The sequence below is a fragment of the Plecotus auritus genome (genome assembly GCF_963455305.1).
Source record: "Plecotus auritus genome assembly, chromosome: 5".
Taxonomy (NCBI): Eukaryota; Metazoa; Chordata; class Mammalia; order Chiroptera; family Vespertilionidae; genus Plecotus; species Plecotus auritus.
Genome location: NC_137776.1, coordinates 170735872 through 170755670, shown reverse-complemented (window position 1 = coordinate 170755670; position 19799 = coordinate 170735872). Strand labels below are relative to the sequence as shown.

At 40.1% G+C, this 19799-nt stretch overlaps 1 protein-coding gene across 4 annotated transcripts in view; it reads left to right on the top strand.

Annotated features, from left to right (window-relative positions):
* Positions 1-5458: 5458 nt before the first annotated feature.
* CNTRL (centriolin) overlaps positions 5459-19799 on the top strand; it is an 86721-nt gene continuing 72380 nt past the window's right edge. For 3 of the 4 annotated variants that reach the window (XM_080667193.1, XM_080667192.1, XM_080667195.1), the window contains exons 1-5: positions 5459-5580; positions 11125-11347; positions 13216-13346; positions 16956-17086; positions 18683-18824. In XM_080667193.1, coding sequence (XP_080523319.1) covers positions 11152-11347; positions 13216-13346; positions 16956-17086; positions 18683-18824 — 600 coding nt within the window. In that variant the 5' untranslated portion in view covers positions 5459-5580; positions 11125-11151. The remainder of the gene's footprint in view (positions 5581-11124; positions 11348-13215; positions 13347-16955; positions 17087-18682; positions 18825-19799) is intronic. The other variant, XM_080667194.1, reaches the window with a different exon arrangement.

Sequence of the window (19799 nt, the reverse complement as noted above, 5' to 3'; positions counted from 1 at the left end):
TCACTATTATTATTACTGGTTTAAGGCATATTAATAATCGTCTACTCTTTATTTTTAAAAAATATTTTAATTGATTTTTAGAGAAAGAGAATGGGAGAGGGAGAGAGAAACATCAATGTGAGAGCGAAACATTAATCGGCAGCCTACTGTACACCCCCTACCAGGGATCAAGCAGCAACCACGGGCACATGTACCCTGATCAGGAATTGAACTGGCAACCTTTTGTAGCACAGGAGGACGCACAACCAACTGAACCACATCTGCGAGGGCTGTCTACTCTTTATTTTTAATATGTGCGTTGGATCATAGAAATCTGTATTTAGTTCAGTTTTACTCTTCGGGAGAGAAATCGATAAGGTGCCTCCTGTATGTGCCCCAACTGGGATTGAACCGGCAACCTAGATTGAACCCTGACTGGGAACTGAATCCACAACCTTTGGTGTACAGGATGATGCTCCAACCAACTGAGCCACTTTGCCAGGACAGGATGAAAGAATGTCTTTATCACTGAGCCCAGAAGAATTTTGCTTCCACTTTTTTTATTTGTTTGTTTGCTGTCAATTAAAAGTCTTGGATTTGAAGACTAACCTCTTAAGAGTCCATCTAATTGCTAGATCCTAACATTCTTAGTGAACAAAGGAGCACAAAAAGGTTCCCATAGACCAGATCCTTTTCAGATGGCATTACATGGTTTACTCTTATTTATGGCATCGATTGCCGTTAGCAGATTATGTGTACTCTACTTCCTTATCTCATAAGCTATAAAAGGTCTTTGCTCAGAAAGCTCCTCCTCACTCTATTATGTAAGATGTTTTTGAGGCATTTTCTTACTTCCCTGGAATTGGTGTAGTAATTCACTATCTTAACATGACCTGCAAACTCCAGTGCATTTTAATAGATGCTATACAGATTCAGACATAGAGGACATTTTCCCAACTTTTGCAGAGCTTATCCAAATAATGACAACACATTGTATTCTAACTCCTAACATGTATCAGTTATTGCAATAATTAACTTCCATAAATTGTCTCTAATCTTCACAACCACTCTGAAGGGTGTTATTACTCTTGTGTGATGGAGGAAGAAACTGAGGCTCAGAGAAATATAGTGACTTGTCTCAGAGCACACTTCTAGTAAATTGTAGAGATGATGAGTTATGCTGGGATCAGTAGGGAAAAGAGAGAGAGAGAGAGAGAGACCAAACCAGGCTGTAGTCTTACCTTCTCTTTGACACCTTCTCCAGCTATTTTGTCTGTAGTTGATTTTCCATTTTAAAGACTCTTGAAGAATTTATAGCCTGGTCCACATATTATTTTGATTCTTCTTTATATACTATTGTACATTCTGGCAAAGGTTCAAAGGTACAAGAAGGGAATAAGTGTCATGTAAGTGAAGAACTTAGTCTGACTTACGTCTGGTTCTCTCTTCCTCACAAAGTGCTGGGGTAAGACTGGCTAAAGTGACAACCTGGTAAATGGCAGATTGGGGGATTATTTGAAAAGGCTAAAGGGAAAATCCTGAGAACACAGTGGTTCAGAGCTAAGGATGGATGGATTTGTATTTTTAAGTCCCAAATGGTAACTGAAGAATCATAAAGAAGAAAGTTGTTGCTCAAACTATTCTTGTAAGTCACCAGAGTAGTGGTTTGGAATAGCATGTCCCAAAAGGCCACTTCAGATTACTAAATCAGTAATGGAATAGGAGAGGATTTCTGAGTAGAGGGTGTGAAGGAAGTGGAAAATAACAAGATAAAAATAGAAAATCAAGTATTCATGATGGAATGCAGTTAAGCACATTTTCTTCAGAGAAAGCAAAGTGACAAAAATGAAAGAAAGTGCCTACCATCCCTTTATCTCTCACTTTTATAACCTCACTGAAGCTGTCCTTTCTATATCCTACACCCTCTAACAGATTAAGCTGGGCCCATTAACTCCCTCTTTGGCTCCACTATCCCACACTTTTTCAGATACTCTTACTTCTTGTTCAACATGAGTTATCTTATCTAATTCTAATTACCACTCATCCATACATATCTACTGATCCAATGGCTACATGTGATAGCCAGACTCCAAGATGGCCCTCATGTCCTGACCTCCCTGATATTCATGTCGTTGTATGATCCCCTCCTATATTGTATTAGGGTTGGTCTATTTGATCAATAGAATAAAGCAAATATAAAGGTGTGTGACTTCTGAGGTTAGGTCACATAAGACATTGCTGTTCCCACCTTGCTCTCTCTTGGTTGCCTGCTCTGAGGGAAACCAGCCACCATGTAGTAAGGACATTCAAGAAGCCTAGGGAGAGGCCTATGTTGAAAGACCTTGGAAGCCTCCTGTCCAGAGCTTGTGAGCGAGCCACCGTGGAGGTACACCCTCCAACCCCAGTCATGCCTTTCGGTGACCACGGCCCAGCTAACATCTTGACTGAAAAATCATGAGAGAGCCCAAGGCAAAATAACCTAGCTAAGTCCTTCCTGCATTCCTGCCCATAAAAACTGTTGAAAATAAATTAATGTTTGTTGTTGTTTTAGCCCACTAAGTATAGGGGTAATTTTTTTACACAGCAGTAGTTAACATGTACACTAGTATAGCTGTTGCATTAAAGATATCTTTCATGAAAGTCCCTTGCACTCACTCCCACCACTACTGGGCATTTGCTCCTCCTTGGTCATCAATACTCATACTTTAATTTGCAAGTGTACTTTAAGTTCATAGAGAACAGCAGGCTGATAGGCCTACTTGAAAGCACCACCTGCTGCTCGTAATTTAACAGCACCCCAAAGCAGGCTGGAATAATTGGTGCTGCCTTTCCATGATAAGTCCTGATTTCCCCTTTTATGTCTCTTCTGAGAATTAGCTTCTTTATTTCCTGGAGATAACAACACCTGCCTTGCCTTCTTCACAGGAATGGTGAAATGTGATATCCCTGAGCACTGAAAATCATATAAACATGTAAGAAGTTCTTAAGCTTATTCTTTCTAGCATCTTGTCTTTCCTACTTTATCAACTCTGTTATTTCTGCCTGTAAACATGAAAAAGTCATTAATAGAAAATAAAAACAGATAAAAAATTTTTTTCAGTGGATTTTTCCCCAAAAAAATCACTGATCAGCCCCCTCAACTTTATATAATTTTCTTTTCCCTTATTCATCCACAGAACACACCCCCTACCCCCCAAATGCTTCATGGATATCTTTATGGAAGTTAGAAAGAAAAAAATACATAAAATGATTGCCCACAGCAGAGGGCACTTGATGTTGGTTGGCATGATTTTGCATCATTATTATTAGACAGAAACTGATGATCAGAAAGAATTAAAAAGAAGAAAGGATGGAAGGAAGGAGGGAGGAAGACAGAAGGAAGGAAAGGAGGAAAAAAAAAAGGCCAGAATCACAAAGAAAGAAGTAGCCAGGGCCATCTATACAATATGAGGGTCCCAGTACAAGATGAAAATGTAGAGTCTTGGTCCCTTACCTAGTTTCATCTCTGGATAATTTGTTATCCCTTTACTTTTTTAACCCTGTTTCCTTAAATTTCTGTATTTTGCTTCTTTATTAAACCAGCTTGGGTAAATTTGAACCATGTTGAATAAATGTCCAAAAAAGGCAAATCTGTAGACAGTGATTGACTGGAGCTGGAACTGGGAATGGGGATTACATGAAAATGAGTTGATCATGGTGATAATTGTATTATGGTGCTCTTGATAATGTAGCAGTGGAGACAAGCCAGACTAGAGAGTGTTGAGATGTAAGGAAGTGAAGACAGCATGTCCAGACAACATGGCAGAATGAAGTGGGAATTGACAATAGTCCTGTTTGAGCAGCAGGATTTGGTGATTGGTTGTGCCCAATAGGAAGAGTCAAGGATGACTCCCAGGTCTCTGGCTTGACCAATTAATGAGATGAGATATTTTTTGCTGAGATGGGATATATTGGAGGAGGAGGAGCAGTTTTGTTTGGGGGAAGAGACAGCGTTAAGTTTAGTTTGGACATGTTGAATTTGAGTTGCCTCTAAAATGCCCATGTGGTGGTATCGAGTAGGCAGGGGAATAGTAAGCTTTTCCCTGTCTCCCACATCCATCATGGCTATCTCCAATGGTAGACAGAACCTTCTTCCTCATTTACCTGCCAATACAAACTCCTCTTACCTCTTCTAGAAATTTGTCTCTAGTTCACTTCCCTTCCTGATGCTATTTTGAATTTGTTCCCTTTTGGATGATATCTTTACTATCATTACAATGAGATTTGGGAAGGATTAAAAAAATAAGAGTTATTTAGTTCTCTCAGTTCCCTTTGTAAAGGCACTTTTCCTTTTGTAATTAATCTGTGAGGTAATATTTTGAGAGCAAGTGAATATCTTATTTACCAACAATATTTCATGTAATGGTTTTAATATCTGTGGATAATCCTTGTCCGAATCAAATATATTGAGGGCTGTAAAATGGTGATTTCCTAATTAGGTCATTTCATCTATATTAGCAGGAAATTTTTTGAATAGAAGAGCTTTCCCTTTTGTAGAAATTAAAAATGTTTGTGTGTGTGTGTGTGTGTGTGTGTGTGCTTTTTTTTTTTTTTTTTTTTTTTGGTATGGTGATTGCCAGAGGGAAGGGGGTTGGGAATGGGGACCTTTTGGGCAAGCAAGCTATTAAGATTTTAGGATTATGGGAAGAGAGGTAGGGACTGTATTGGAGATTTCTGGAGATGGTGCAGCCTCTGAGGGTGACATGGTCCAGGGTACAAGCTTAAAAAATGAAAGGCTGGAGTGGAAGCAGGTGTCCTTGGTGATCAAGTTTTTTTTTTTTTTTTAAATTCACTATTCCGCTGACCCAGGGCAATATCTGCTAAACTCTCTTAATCTGTTGGATATATGGTGAACGCTTCTTGCTTTTGCTTCCCTGTCACCAACCAGAGGACTATTCTCCACAGCTCACAGGAATAGTCGCTGCCCGGATTCCCAGGCTCGTCTCGCTCCCTCCACCATGGCGACAGCTGGAGCCCAGGCTGCGCTCGCTCCGCGGTTCATCCACCTCTGGCCTGTGGGTCCCTGAAGAGAATTTGCCTCAGAAAAGCTGCACGGAGAAGCGAGCTGCCAGCCTCGCAAGTTCTAGGCCAGACGACCAGCATCGGAAGTGCGGGAACTTGGCGACAGCTCTACGTCGGTCTCCTTTGTCGTCCTCTGGCGTCCAGCCGCCAAGGAGTACCCGAGCCCCAGCGTGAGGCGTCTGCAGCTTCGCCTCAGTGACAGGTGACGGGCTCGGCCGCGGCACCGCAGGAAACCTGAACCCCCTCAGGCGCCGCACACCAAGCCTCCAACGCAAGGATTCCCCACGCCTTCTCGCGCCAGAAGCTACGGCGGAACCGGCGGCGGCAGGAAGCCCCACCCCATCCCCCCGCAACAGCCCGGGGGAGGGGCGTGGTCGTGGCAGGCCCCGCCCACGCCGCGCGCTCTGCCCCCAGGCAACCGGCACAACACAACAAGATGGCCGCCGCGCGGCTAGGCACCTGAAGGGAGTGTCGGGCGCGTCTCCGCCCGGCCTCGTCCCACGGGCCCGCTCGGCTTGGCTTCTCCGCACTAAGTGCCAGGTCTGGTCGCAGGAGTTCTCCGGGATCCAGACGGAACGGTGGGGGCCGGCGGCCAAGGCGGGAAGGCCTGGGCCAGTTCCGGATGGATTCGGGGCGGGGGCGTGTGCTTGGGAATTGGGATTGGATGTGAAGGAGGGGAGGGCGTGGGGAGGAGGATGAAGGCGGGATGTTTGGTTGAGAAGGGAGGGAGGTCAGGAGTGGGAGTGCGGGATAGTTGGGGAGAGGGGCCCGGGTGTGCGGCGCCGGCGCCAAGAGGAGGGTGCTGGGTGCCAGGGATAACGGATGGTTTGGGTATCCTGACGAGTGTCATGGTATCAGGCGAAATACAGTACATGGAAAAGATGAGAATTGGGATATTGGGAAGAAATGTGAAGAGGAGGGTTAATATAGGGGTGATTTTTGAAGTAAAAACTTGGTTCAAGTCTTGATTCTGTCACCTCATGTATCACTTAACCGGCTCTGTCTGTGACTTAAATTCCTGAGCATGTTTTTTCTTTTGTACAAAAATAATTGCTGATTACTTTTGAGTGTACAGTGAATGTCAGATTCAGTTCTAAATTGTTCCCATGTATTAACTCATTTAGAATTTAAAACAATTTGTATGAGGTTACCATCCCCATTTTAAAAATGATGAAACCAAGGATCAGAGAGGTTAAGTAATTTCCCTAATTTCACACAATAGGGAATTTGAATTTAAGCGGTTTAGTTCCAGAATTCACTCTTAATTCTTAATGATACACTGCTTCTTGTACATGAGGTTAACGATTCTGATCTTATGCATTATCTGCAAGGATTTAAATTTGGTAATGTCTTTAAAGTCCTTAGAACAGTCCTTCATTCATTCAACAAATATTTATTGTGCACCAAACAGTAGACAGAGTCCCTGCTGTCTCATTGCTTAAACTCTAGAAGGAGAAACAAGCAATAATATAGTAGTTTCATAATAATAATTTAATTCTAATTAGAAGGTGTTATAAAGGAGACCACACCCTAGCCGATTTGGCTCAGTGCATAGGGCATTGGCCCGAGGACTAAAGGCTCCTGGGTTCCATTCCCTCAGTCAAGGGCAAGTACCTCAGTTGCAGGCTCAACCCCCAGCATGCCAGAGGCAACGATATCTCTCTCTCACATCAATGTTTCTCTCTGTCTCTCACCCTCCCTTCCACTCTCTAAAAAATGCAATGGAAAAATATCCTCGGGTGAGGATTAAAAAGATAAAGAAAGGAGACCATTTTGTGCAGAGACCATGTATAACAGGAAGATAAAATCCTGGTGTGCATCTTGAGTGTAGAGACCCTGTCTTCTCAGCTCTGTATTATTAGAGCCTACCACAGGTGATGGAGCAAAAAGTTGCTCAATAAAGTGGATGACTGAATAAATAAGGTGTGGGAAGCTTGGGTCTTAGGGTACCTGAGTAGAGTGGAGAGAGATGTGAGAGGATAATTCAGGATGTTAATAGGCTAGAGAAGGACACAGAAGTCAGGGTGTTAAAAGGGAAAAGCAAGCAGCTAGGTAATTACATTGGGATGAAGAGGAATAGGTGGGGGTTGAGTATTTTCTTTGAGGAGGGAAATAATTAGAAGTCAGAATATTGGAATGGATTAGGGTGCCAGAATATTTGCTGGGATGAGCATTTTGGGAAATCAGGATATATATGAGCAGTTTGGGAAATCAGAAGGGATATAAAAGTGCTGAGGCAGAGTACTGAAAAGAGCTATCCTATATAATAAAGAGGTAATATGCAAATTAACCCTCACGCCCTCACAAGATGGCTGCCTATGACCAGGCCGGCAGGGGGGTTAGTGAGGGACGACCAAATGACTGAATAAGCAGGCTATGTGGGGCGACCAGGCCAGCAGAGGGGGGCATTTGGGGGTGACCAGGCCGGCAGGGGGGGCAGTAAGAGGTGACCAGGTTGGCAGGGGGGGTGCAGTTGGGGGCAACCAGGCCGGTAGGGGGAGCAGTTGGGGGCAATTAGGCTGGCAGGGGGGGGGGGCAGTGAGGGTCAACTAGGCTGGCGGGGGGGGCAGTTTGGGGTGACCAGGGCGGCAGGGGTGGGCAGTTCGGGGCAACCAGGCCAGCGGCGGGGGGGGCAGTTAGGGGCGACCAGGCAGGCAGGCAGGTGAGCAATTAGGAGCCAGTGGTCCAGGATTGTGAGAGGGATGTCCAACTGCCAGTTTAGGGTCAATCCCCAGGATCAGGCCTAAACCAGCAGTTGGACATCCCCCAAGGGGAGCTGGATCGGAGAGGATGCAGGCTGGGCTGAGGGCCCCCCGCCCCCAGGAAAATAATACAGTGTTAGAGAATTGGGACAGAATTCATGGGGAAATTTAGCAATCAGAATGGGATGAAGGATGGGAGGCAGAGACCATATATAACAGGAAGATAAAATCCTGCTGTGCATCTTGACAATTGCCTTTGGAAAGAAGAGCAGCTGGATTAGAGACTTTGGAGAGGAATGGGAATGAGGACAAGAGAAAGTTAAAGAGTAAGTGTATTTAAATGGGTCCAAAGGTATGGAATAAAGTAGAATTGTAGGGAAAGTATTGAGATGTGATTAAAGGGCTAAGGGATGTAACGGAGAGGGATATGGAGGTCAAGAAATGGGCATGGATATCTGCATATTGGAGTGGACTGGGAAGAGATGGAATGCTTGGGGATTATTGAGGTCTGCCTCATTTAGAGAAGATCAGAGCAGAAGATGGAAAATGAGGAATGTTAGGAAAGGCTGGATAGAGTTGGAGGTGTGCTCTCTACCAAGCTATGAAGGATGGGATTGTTAGATCAGGGCAAGTATCTGAGTCTTAAAGTGACATGATGAGTAGTGTTTTGTTGCCTTGCCATATGATTCTGATTATCACATCACTCCAGTGGCTTTCTCTTGCTCTGCAGACTACCTTGAGTGCCTTCAATATGTGTTTCCAGTTCTGAATTTTTGTTTGGTTTTTCTTTTTGTCCTGCATCTTCACACACACTAGCCCTACCTCTCAGCTGTCTTCTCTGTTCTATTGCTTGGTCTTTGTTTATGTTATTGCAAACTACATCTTAGGGCCAAGCAACATTCCCATCTCTCCCTTAAAATTGTAGTTCAAGATTTACTATCTCCAGGTGGTAGCCTCTGAAATAATGCTAGCCATTTTCAAACACAGTATATCCCCAGTTCAGTGAGTTGGCTATTCTATGAGATTGTAATATACGTTATTTCAATGTCCAGGCACTGTGGGAGCTATGGAACTCAGAGAGGGGATCTGGGAATACATTGTGACATTGGAACCATCTCTTAATCTTTTGTATTACAATTCATAAAAGGAAGGAGCTGATTTAGATTTCTGGAATCCATTCTAATTTTATTTTAATCTCTATAAGTGCGTAAGGCAGAGTTTTCTATCAGAAGAGGTAACAGAGGACTTCATGATAGTCTAGTAAGGCCCAAAGGGTTTTGGTCACTAGGATGTTATGTAAGAAATTCAGGATGGTTCAGTATTTTAAGAATTAAGAGAGAAGATTAAGATGCAGGATACAAAATAATTGCACTGCATAAAAATAAGATGTGCTGGTAAGCGTTTAATACAGCTGCTGCTATTAATATAAAAAAAAAAAAAAGATGTGCTTGTTTTAACCAAGAAACTAAAAACATATAAAGTGTATTTTTTAGCATGTAGCATACACGATTATTTTAATTTTATAAATTTCTATCATACTATGGTATAGAGAAAGATATATAGAAATGGGAACTGAGACTTGTCCCTCCACTCTTATTTTTTTAATCTGTTACTCTGATGAAAACTATATTTAATTCAAGAAAAAATGAAATTTTACCTTTAAAACATATGCTTCTTAGATCTTCTCAAGTTTGAGTATATTATTTTTATTTAGAAAGTGAATGCCAATACAGCTTAGCACTGAATCATTAATATTACTAAGCCTTTTTCTGTGGCAGAATGGTGTAATATCCTATATAATAAAAGCCTAATATGCTGTGTCCAGTTGACTCGTCGACTGTTCAACCAATCAAAGCATAATAAGCATAATATGCTAATGATATGCTAAGGCTGCTCAACCGCTTGCTATGATGTACACTGACCACCAGAGGGCAGACAGTCGACCGGTCGACCAGTTGCTATGATGTGCACTGACCACCAGGCGGCAGAAGCTCTGACAGTGGGTTAGTTTGCTGCTGGGGTCTGGCCGATTGGGACTGGGCAAGACGGGGTTGGAAACGTCCTGGAGCCCTCCCGCGGTCCCTCCCTGGCCCTGATCATGCACCGGTGGGGCCCCTCAGCCTGGCCTGCACCCTCTCGCAATCCGGGACCCCTCGGGGGATGTTGAAGAGCTGATTTCGGCCCGATCTCACAGGCCAGGCTGAGGGACCCCACTGGGTGCATGAATTTGTGCATCAGGCCTCTAGTAAGACATAAAAAGTATTTACCACACTTGTGAAATCAAGACCAAAAACCTTGTGACTATGTCATAAATAGCAGTTATGTGAATTGGGGGGAAGCTTTTCTGACTTATCTGGAGTTTTAACATAAAAAATGAAAGAGAAAGTAAAGATACATAGAAGTTTGTGGTTTAAAGTGACTGGACTACTGGAACAAGGCTGTTGGCCATATTGTACCATATAACTGTGAAATAAACACTCTTTAAAAACAAATATAGCAGGTTTTGCTTCCTTCAAAGTAGATCATGAGTTCAGTGATGCTATGGTATTAAATTTTCTGGCTTATTCCCATGGGCATTATTCACTATTTAGGGAACACTGGAGGAGGAGCAGGATTGGAGGAAAATGAAGAAGTGGGGAAATGATAAATTCAATTTGGACATGTTGGATTTATGCCAGTGAGGTGTCAAGTAGGCAGTTAGGATAAGAAGTCTGGAACTCAGAAAAAAAGTTGGATTGAAGATATAAATATTAGTAGACAGGTGGCATTGGGAGCCATGGGTGTTGTATTAGAAGAGACTTGAGGACTCTGACATTTAAAGATTGAATAGAGGAGTGTAAGCCAGCAAAGGAGGCTAAGGAGTGGCCAGGGAGGTAGGATGATACCTGGAGAGTGTGGTATCCCAGAAGCCAGAAGAAGAAACTGTTTCAGGAAGGAGAGTGTGCTCATCAGTATTAAGTACTGCTAGTTGCCAAATATTTTCAGCTTCCTACACTCTAGGACAGCAGTCGCCAACTGGTGGTCCGCGGACCACTGGTGGTTCATGAGGTCCGAAAGGTTGGCAACTGCTGCTCTAGCACACCTTGCGGGTAGAAGGGGCTTTGTGACTAGTTCTGGCCAATAAATTGAGATCAGAAATGACAAGTAAATCTTCTGGCTGGAGCATGTGTCAATACAAGACCCTATGGAGGTCTCCTTTCCTTCTGGCAAGGTGATCGGCAATGTTTGGAATAGTGTCTGCTCTTGTCAGCGTAGTGTGGATCCTAGCATCAATAGCTTCTGAGTTTATAACTTTGTAGTCTTGAAAATTCTAGAAATATGTTAATTTGGTTTGATAGCTCTAAAAAACTAACCTTGTTAAATATACTGAAAACTTTTACAGGTTTTGGTGGACACTTGCCTGCTTGCAATGAGGAAAGGTTCCCAACAAAAATTTTCCAAGCCAAAGATGCCATCATCATCTCTTATGCCCAATATGAGATCTAGGTCACTTTCACCTTTAGGCGGATCCGAGACTCCACCTTTTCATTCTGGAGGACAGTGGTGTGAGCAAGTTGGGATTGCAGATGAAAACACTATACTATTGGACTACCATGACCGTAGAGGTACCACTTTCTAATCTAAGAATTTGACCACATACTCTTAAATAGAGATGGAAAATAATGAACTTAACTATTTTGGGTCCAAATGTAACATATATCCTGGTACTAACTTGACCTGTTGTTTTTATTGATAGACATTGTATAAGACAGTGGAGGATGGAGGCTTCTGGGTGAGGGTGAAGATATCTGAAAGATGTTAAAGGGAGTTTCAGAAAGAGAAAACTTTATTTCCTATGGTGGGAGAGTGCCTTAAAGCTCATCTGCCAAATTTATCATCATCCTTTCTTTAGGGGGGTTCACTTCAGAATGGAGTGCCTTAATTCCGTATAAACATGTTATCTGCCCTTGGGCTATCCACAAACTGCTTATTGGCAAGCTGCTTATCTGTCAATGGACTGATTTCCATGTGTGGACATATATATGTTCCACCAAGGTTTTTATTTTTTTTCTTGAAAGCATTCTGTTAGTTTGGGGGAAAAATAGATGATTTTTTCTAAGAATCTGTTTAATTGATTAATGTGAAAGAAAACTATAATTTATTTGCTAAGTCACTAAATCAGAACCATCAAACTCTCTTGACCTGAATATGTGGTCAGTTTTTATTAATAAACATTATCAGCATTGAGTTTAGATTATACCTTATTATCAGTTGGTATACTGTTATTTCTAATTTGATTGATATTTTAGAATATTAGTCATTTTCTTTCCTAGAATAGCCAAATTACAGAAAAAAACAATGATTATTTATGAGTTAATATTACATTTCTTTGCTAAATAATCATAGGGAGTCTTTGGCACACAATGTGGATCTGAATCCAGGATTAATTTTTTTCTGACTCATAAAGAAAGAACCAAGAGGCAATTTTCTTTTTATGGTTGTTTTGTAAACTGTAACATGGCTTACATAAACTCTGATGGCAATATCCAGAAAGGTATTAGGGCAGGATGTGTTATCCATCATCTTAGTACTTTATCTGTATAAAATATATGATCTTATTTATTTAAAAGAGCAACAAATTTGAGTTTCTCACTATTAAAAAAAATAGGAAAAGAGGATTTTTTAGAATTTAAGCATTTTTGCCCTGGCCAGTGTGGCTCAGTTGGTTGGAGCATTATTCTCTGCACCAAAAGGTCGAAGGTTCGATTCCTGGTCATGGCACATACCTAGGTTGTGGGTTTAATCCCTGACTCCGGTCAGGTGGGTACAGGATTCAACCAATCGATGTTTCTTTCTCTCTAAAAATTATGAACGCGTCTTTGGGTGACGTTTTTTTTAAAAAAAAAAAGAATGTAGTGTAGTGTTTTTGAACTTTAGCTTGGAACAAACAATAAATAGTGCCAGTGTTTTTTAATTACTAAAAATGTCAGTGCTGCATATGATTAAAAGTGTAAGTTTTGGATTCATCTGCCAGAATTCAAGTCCTGGATTTGCATATTGCTAGTTGCAAGATTTTGAGCAAATTATAATTTTTTAAATAAATGTGAATGGTAATTTCTATCTCAAAGATTTGTTGTATAAATTACATTTTAAAAATGTAAAGCATTTAGCACAAAGCTTGGTACACAGCTAATACAGAGTGGGGGCAAAAGTACATTTACAGTTGTGAGTATTTGAAACAGAGTTTATTCTTGTATTATTATTACTGTAAATCTATTTTTGTTCCACTCTGTATAGAGTATAACTATTATTGTCATTATTATGAAATGCTATATAAAGTAAAATATTGTTAAAGTATTGCAATTAGAACTCGCCAGCTGTTTTTACCTTTGAATGGCTTAAAAATTTTTTGGTTATTTAACATCAAAATAATTTGTTTTTCAGAATATTCATGTCTTCCTCTGCTGATAATGATCTGTATTTGTAATTTCAGAAGCTGGTTTACATGCAGGAGTCCGATACATTACAGAGGCTCTTATAAAAAAACTTACTAAACAGGACAATTTGGCCTTGGTAAAATCTCTGAACCTTTCACTTTCTAAAGATGGTGGCAAGAAATTTAGGGTAAGTTACCAACATTTCTGAACATAGGCATTATTTTTTATGTTTCTGTGCTTTAAAACTGAAAAAAAAAAGATTATATTAGATTTACAGTAACATTTCATCCTAATGTCACCTAATTTCTAGCAGACCTTTTATTTATTTATTTTTATTTTTTATTTTTAAATATATTTTATTGATTTTTTATAGAGAGGAAGGGAGAGGGATAGAGAGTTAGAAACATTGATGGGAGCCGAAACCGGTTTGGCTCAGTGGATAGAGCGTCGGCCTGCGGACTGAAGGGTCCTGGGTTCGATTCCGGTCAAGGGCATGTACCTTGGTTGCCGGCACATCCCCAGTGGGAGGTGTGCAGGAGGCAGCTGATCGATGTTTCTCTCTCATCGATGTTTCTAACTCTCTATCCCTCTCCCTTCCTCTCTGTAAAATATCAATAAAATATATATTTAAAAAAAAAAAAAAAAAAAAAAAAAAAAGAAACATTGATGGGAGAGAAACATCGATCAACTGCCTCCTGCACACCTCCCACTGGAGATGTGCCTGCAACCAAGGTACATGCCCTTGAATGGAATCAAACCTGGGACCCTTCAGTCTGCAGGCCGACGCTCTATCCACTGAGCCAAACCGGACAGGGCTGTAGCAGACCTTTTATTGTTTCCAGTGAAATTTCTACATCAGAAGTATAGGACATCTTTAAATTCATAAGTACCTATTATCTTATATATTATTGACTCTAGAGAAGGAGTTGGCATACTACAGTGTGCTAGATCAGGCTTGCTACTCACTTTTGTAAATAAAACTTTATTGGAACACAACCACACTCATATGCTTACATGTTGTCTGTGGTTGTTTTTACACTACAATGGCAGAGGTAAGTAGTTGTCACAGAGACTATGTGCCCACAAAGCCAAAAATATTTACTGTCTGGCTTCTTGCAGAAAAATATTGCTGATCTCTTATTCATATAAACTATACAACATGAACACATTATAATAGACAACTTAATTTTTAAATTAAGAAATATAAACTTAGATGCCTACAACATTAGTCACAAAAATTAATCCCAGAAGGTTGAAGATCTTAATGAAAACAAAACAAAAGTCAACAAAAATGCTATGAAAGTACTAGAGAAGAATGTAGGCGAAAAAATTTCAAAATCTTAGAGTTGGGAAGGCTCTTCTAAGCAAATACCAACCCTAATACCATGAAGAAAAATATTGAAAGATTTAGCTTACATAAAGATTAAAAAATTGTGTTTAATGAAAGATTTTGTATAAAAAGTTAAAAGAAAAACAACAAACTGGCAGGTAGTGTTTTCAACATACGTAACAATATCCACATACTATAAAGACTCCTACAATTCAGTAAGAGATAACTCAATGGAAAATGTTCAAAGGATATGACCAGGCATTCACAAAAGTATTATAAATGGCTAATATTAACATGAAAATGTGTTCAACTTTATTAATATCAAAGAAATGTGAAATAAAATTCATCAATTGAGATTATACTTACTGAGTTTGTACTCACCAACCCAGCAGTTCTCTTTGATATCTACTCTGTTTGATACTATTTGCCCATGTGTCCAAAAGTGTCTATATAGTTATGTTTATGAAACATTATTTAAAATAGACAAATTGGAAATAACCAATTGTCCGTCAATAGGGGATTGGTTACTAGTAAATAAATTATGGTGCAATGATAGACAATGGAATACTATCAAGTTTCTTTAAAAATAAGTTAGAGCTCTGTGCAATAATGTTGGACTATGTCCACAGCATATTTAATGAAAGAAAAAATTCTAAAACATTTTATATAGTAAGGTCTCAAAATATTTTTTTACATCTTTTTTTTAAAATATATTTTATTGATTTTTTTCTTTTTCTTTTTTTTACAGAGAGAAAGGGAGAGGGAGAGAGTAAAATATTTTTTAAAAATTCTTTTTTTCTATATGTGTTGTCTTTGAACAGTGGGATTTTTTTTTACAAGGGCCTGGTGACCTGATAAGAACTTTTTTTGTTTTGTCTGAAATTTTTACTAGAATATATTTATGTCTTACTCGTGTAGTTAAAAAGGAAAAAGAATAAATGCTATAGTGTAAAGGTAGCAAAAATGAAATATCAAGTTAGTAAATCTTTACTGTCTGATTATTATGTCAGGCATTACGTTAGGATGTGGGAGTATATAGAGAAGTGAATAAGCTTAGTTTCTAATCTCTGGTAATTTAGAGTTTAGTGTGAAGAATGCCTAGGATTAAGAGGAGAAATAGTGAAGGAGAACCATAGAGCAGGGGAGAGGCCAAACAGGCAAAAACTGAAGGCAGGAAAGGATAATATGAAATATCACAGGACAGTCAAATAGGGTGAAAATTTAGGAGTCACTTGGATTTAGCACTTAAAAAGCCCTTCTTTCTACTTCTCAAATCTACCAAGTTCATTTTTCCAGGGCCTTTGCATCTTTTTTCTCTGCTTCCATATGTTCATACACCTAGCTTCTTGTTATTAAAGTCTCAACTCAGTGTACTTCCACTGTGAGCCTTCTCTCACCACCGAATCACAATTAGCCACCTTCTCCTCAGTCACTCTCTCTTATTTCAATCAACAAATATTTTAGTACCCATTATGTGCCAACAACAATACAAAAGAAATCCCTGTCCTCTTAGTGCCTTGTATTCTGTCACATCATGTTATCTTTATTTTCTTGTTAGGGTACTTCACTCTCTGAAAACTTTATTTATTTTTTATTTGTTTATTGGCTTTCTCTGTGAATGAAAATAATAATCTTGCTTTTCTAATTCATCACCATATTTCCAGTACCTGAACAGCTCCTGGCAAATAAATATTCATAAATATTTGGGTAAAGGATGAATGATCTTGGAGAGAACTGTTTGAATTCATAGTAAGGGCAGAAGATACATTGCCTTACCAATAGAATAAGAATGAATGGAAGGCAGAATGAGCAAATGTACTTAATTCTTGTGAAAACATGGTGGCAAATGAGAGATAATGCCTTGATAGAAAAACAAGTTCAGTCAGAGCTGATATGTTTTATATAGAAGAGATTGAGTATATTGAACATAGGCTTTTGCAGCCAGGCAATTGTCTAGTTCACTGGTATATCCATTGCCTGGTGCCACACCTGGTATGTAATAAGTATGTAATGAATATCTGTTGAATAGTGACTGCTTTTAAACTTGAGGGGAAGATCCAGGAGAGAGAAAGGGATTGAAGATGCAAGAGTATGGGGAGAGGAGCTGGGTAAGGTTATGCAAGAGCCTAAGTTCCTTGTTGAACTTTGAAGAAAGGAGAGGAGGGAGGGAGAAGCATGAAAAAGTTAAGATGGAGGAAAAAGTTAAGTTGAGGTGGGGAATTCTTGTCGGATAGTCTTGGACTTCTTAGTATATAGGTAATGTTTTCCACTTGGAGAATTTGTGGGCTTGAGGAGAGCTGCTACTTCTGGTCAGGAGAGCCCCTCCAAGACCTAGTCCAGGACAGCAGTAAGGGTGTATTATTCTCTTAAGACTGATCAAAATAGCCTCTGATACATGTATTTATATGTTGTGCTTATGTCAGGGCATCTGTTGTATAAAGTATTTATTCATTTGTTTTCAATTAGTATATCGAAAATTTGGAAAAATGTGTTAAACTTGAAGTACTGAATCTCAGCCATAATCTAATAGGGAAGATTGAAAAGTTGGATAAGCTGTTAAAATTACGCGAACTCAACTTATCATATAACAAGATCTGGTAAGTAAGTACTTCTTTAGGTAGCATTGCAGGGTCATTGTCTTTGTTAAAGAGGTAGATTAATGCTGCCCACATTACTGAAAGAAATCTTTGAAACAGCAGGCACTTTGATCCTTTATTCATTGATAATCTGGCCCTTCACAGATGATAATTGCCTTTATGTTTTGGCATTACTAAAGTACGGAATAATATCTATAGAGTGTTATCAAAGAAGGAGATATGTTTTTTGAGTACCAAATTTTACCTTAATTCCTTTTTTTAAAAAAGTATATATTTCATTGATTTTTTTACAGAGAGGAAGGGAGAGGGATAGAGAGTTAGAAACATCGATGAGAGAGAAACATCGATCAGCTGCCTCCTGCACACCCCCTACTGGTATGTGCCCGCAACCAATGTACATGCCCTTGATCGGAATCGAACCTGGGACCCTTCAGTCTGTGGGCCAATGCTCTATCCACTGAGCCAAACCGGTTAGGGCTTTAATTTCATTTTTGACAGGAAGTTTTCCCAGGTAGTCTTTTGATTCATTGCCTATTATATTAAGAAAGTTGACATGAAGCAGTATGTTTTAACTCTCATTTTGATGGCAAAGATATTTCAACTCGTTTTCATCCTGTGTGTTTATCCTGATGTTCTTTGCTTATTGATATAAGAAATATACTCCCAATCTTATTTCCATTTCATAATATGTATTACTGTAAGATAGAAACATAATAAAGTTGACTGGCTAAAACTGCACATAAAAACTTGTTATAGACAAAATGATGCAAATGTTTTTGCATCTGTATACTTTCCCTACATTAGACGTGGTATATACAATGACCAAAAAACAACTAACAGTGGCAGAAGTTCTAATATGGCAGAAATAAATGGGAAAATAACTGGTTAATGAATCAAATCCTTAATATAAAGTTTGTCTAAAAATAATCTCGATAAAAATAATTTCCATAAAATTAATATGAAAATAAAGAAGCTTGGAAATATTTGCCCAGTATACTTCCCTCTTGACCAAGTAATGAAATTGACAATTAAATTGGAATTAACTTGGGAAAATATTTCATCAGTGATAATTCATCACTATGGGTGATGTTTTATTAATTTAAATATTTTCATTAAAATATTTATGTTTCTAAATACAGTATTATTCTGGGGAGTCCACAAGCTCAAAATGGCAGGCCTATTCTGCTTGCATAGCTAATCTTTTGGTAATGATTTAAGGTAATAAGGATATCTTCTCTTGTGCAGGGCTGTAACGCATAGCCCTGTGTGCTGTTGAGTTTTCCAGCTTTCCCACTGTTAGTACTCTTTATAGTAGCTAGTAAGAATGCCACAGACAGACTCTTCTTTTCTATGGGATCACAGAGTTTAATAGTAAGACAGGTAGGATTCCTGGCAACAGTAATGAAGAGCTTACTAAAACTGTTGTGGTAGATTTATTTTTAGCTGCTTTTTTGGGTTCTCACTTATGAAAAGGATTGATAAATTATAATTTTGAAAAGTAATCCCACATAAAACAATGGCTGTTAATTCTAAAAATACAATGGAAGAACTCTATTATGGTACTTACCTAGTTTGACTTTATCCTTTGATTTCCAGCAAAATTGAAGGCATAGAAAATATGTGTAATCTGCAAAAGCTAAACCTTGCAGGAAATGAAATTGAACATATTCCAGCATGGTTAGGGAGGAAGTTAAAATCTTTGCGAGTCCTCAATCTGAAAGGCAACAAGATATCGTCGGTAAGTTATTCAAAAATTCAAGAATGTTCTTTAATTTTTTGGGCTTGTTAAAAAAAAGATTAAAATTTAAGTTTAAAAAAAATGGGGTCTCTTAAGATCAATGGCCTTTTGATGAAACATTTAATTCAGACATAGCCCTGGATTTTCTAATATATAAAAACCCTGGGTCTGTCACATTCACAACGAGTGGGAGGCTCGACCAACTGGAAGTCAGTCCTGCAGTCAGCGCTGGGTTGCCCTGGCGACCCAGCACTGACTGCTGAGGGGGCTGTGAATCAGGCCCAGAGAGAGCCCTGAAGAGAGAAGCAGGGTCTGATTTGTAGCCTCTGTGGCAGCTGTTGATCAGCACTTGCCTCTCTCTTTAGCTCCGGGCCTGGTCAGCAGCCATACCTCCATTTCTCTCCAGGCCTCCAGCTGCTGATCAGCCCTGCCTTTCTGATCAGGCCCCATTGATAGGCCCAGAGATGTTGACTGGCATAGAAACTGACCAGTCAGAACCAAATGTGAGTCAACTGTGAGGAGCCAATGGCTGCCTAGGAGGTAGAGCTTTTGACGCTGACTGGCATAGAAACTGATCAGTCAGAACCAAATCTGGGCCAACTGTGAGGAGCCAATGGCTGCCTAGGAGGCGAAGCTTTTGACGCTGACTGGCATAGAAACCGACCAATCAGAACCATATTGGCCGGCAGAGGAGGGCAGTTGGGGGTGATCAGGTCAGCAGCGGAGAGCAGTTGGGGTGAGATCAGGCTGGCAGGAGAGGGCTGTTGGGGCGAGATCAGGCTGGCAGGGGAGGGCAGTTGGGAGCGAAATCAGGCCGGCAGGGGAAGGCAGTTGGGGGTGAAATCAGGCCGGCAGGGGAGGGCAGTTGGGGGCAACCAGGCCTGCAGGGGAGGGCAGTTGGGGGCCATCAGGCTGGCAGGGGAGGGCAGTTGGAGGGGACCAGGCTTGCAGGGGAGGGCAATTGGGGGTCATCAG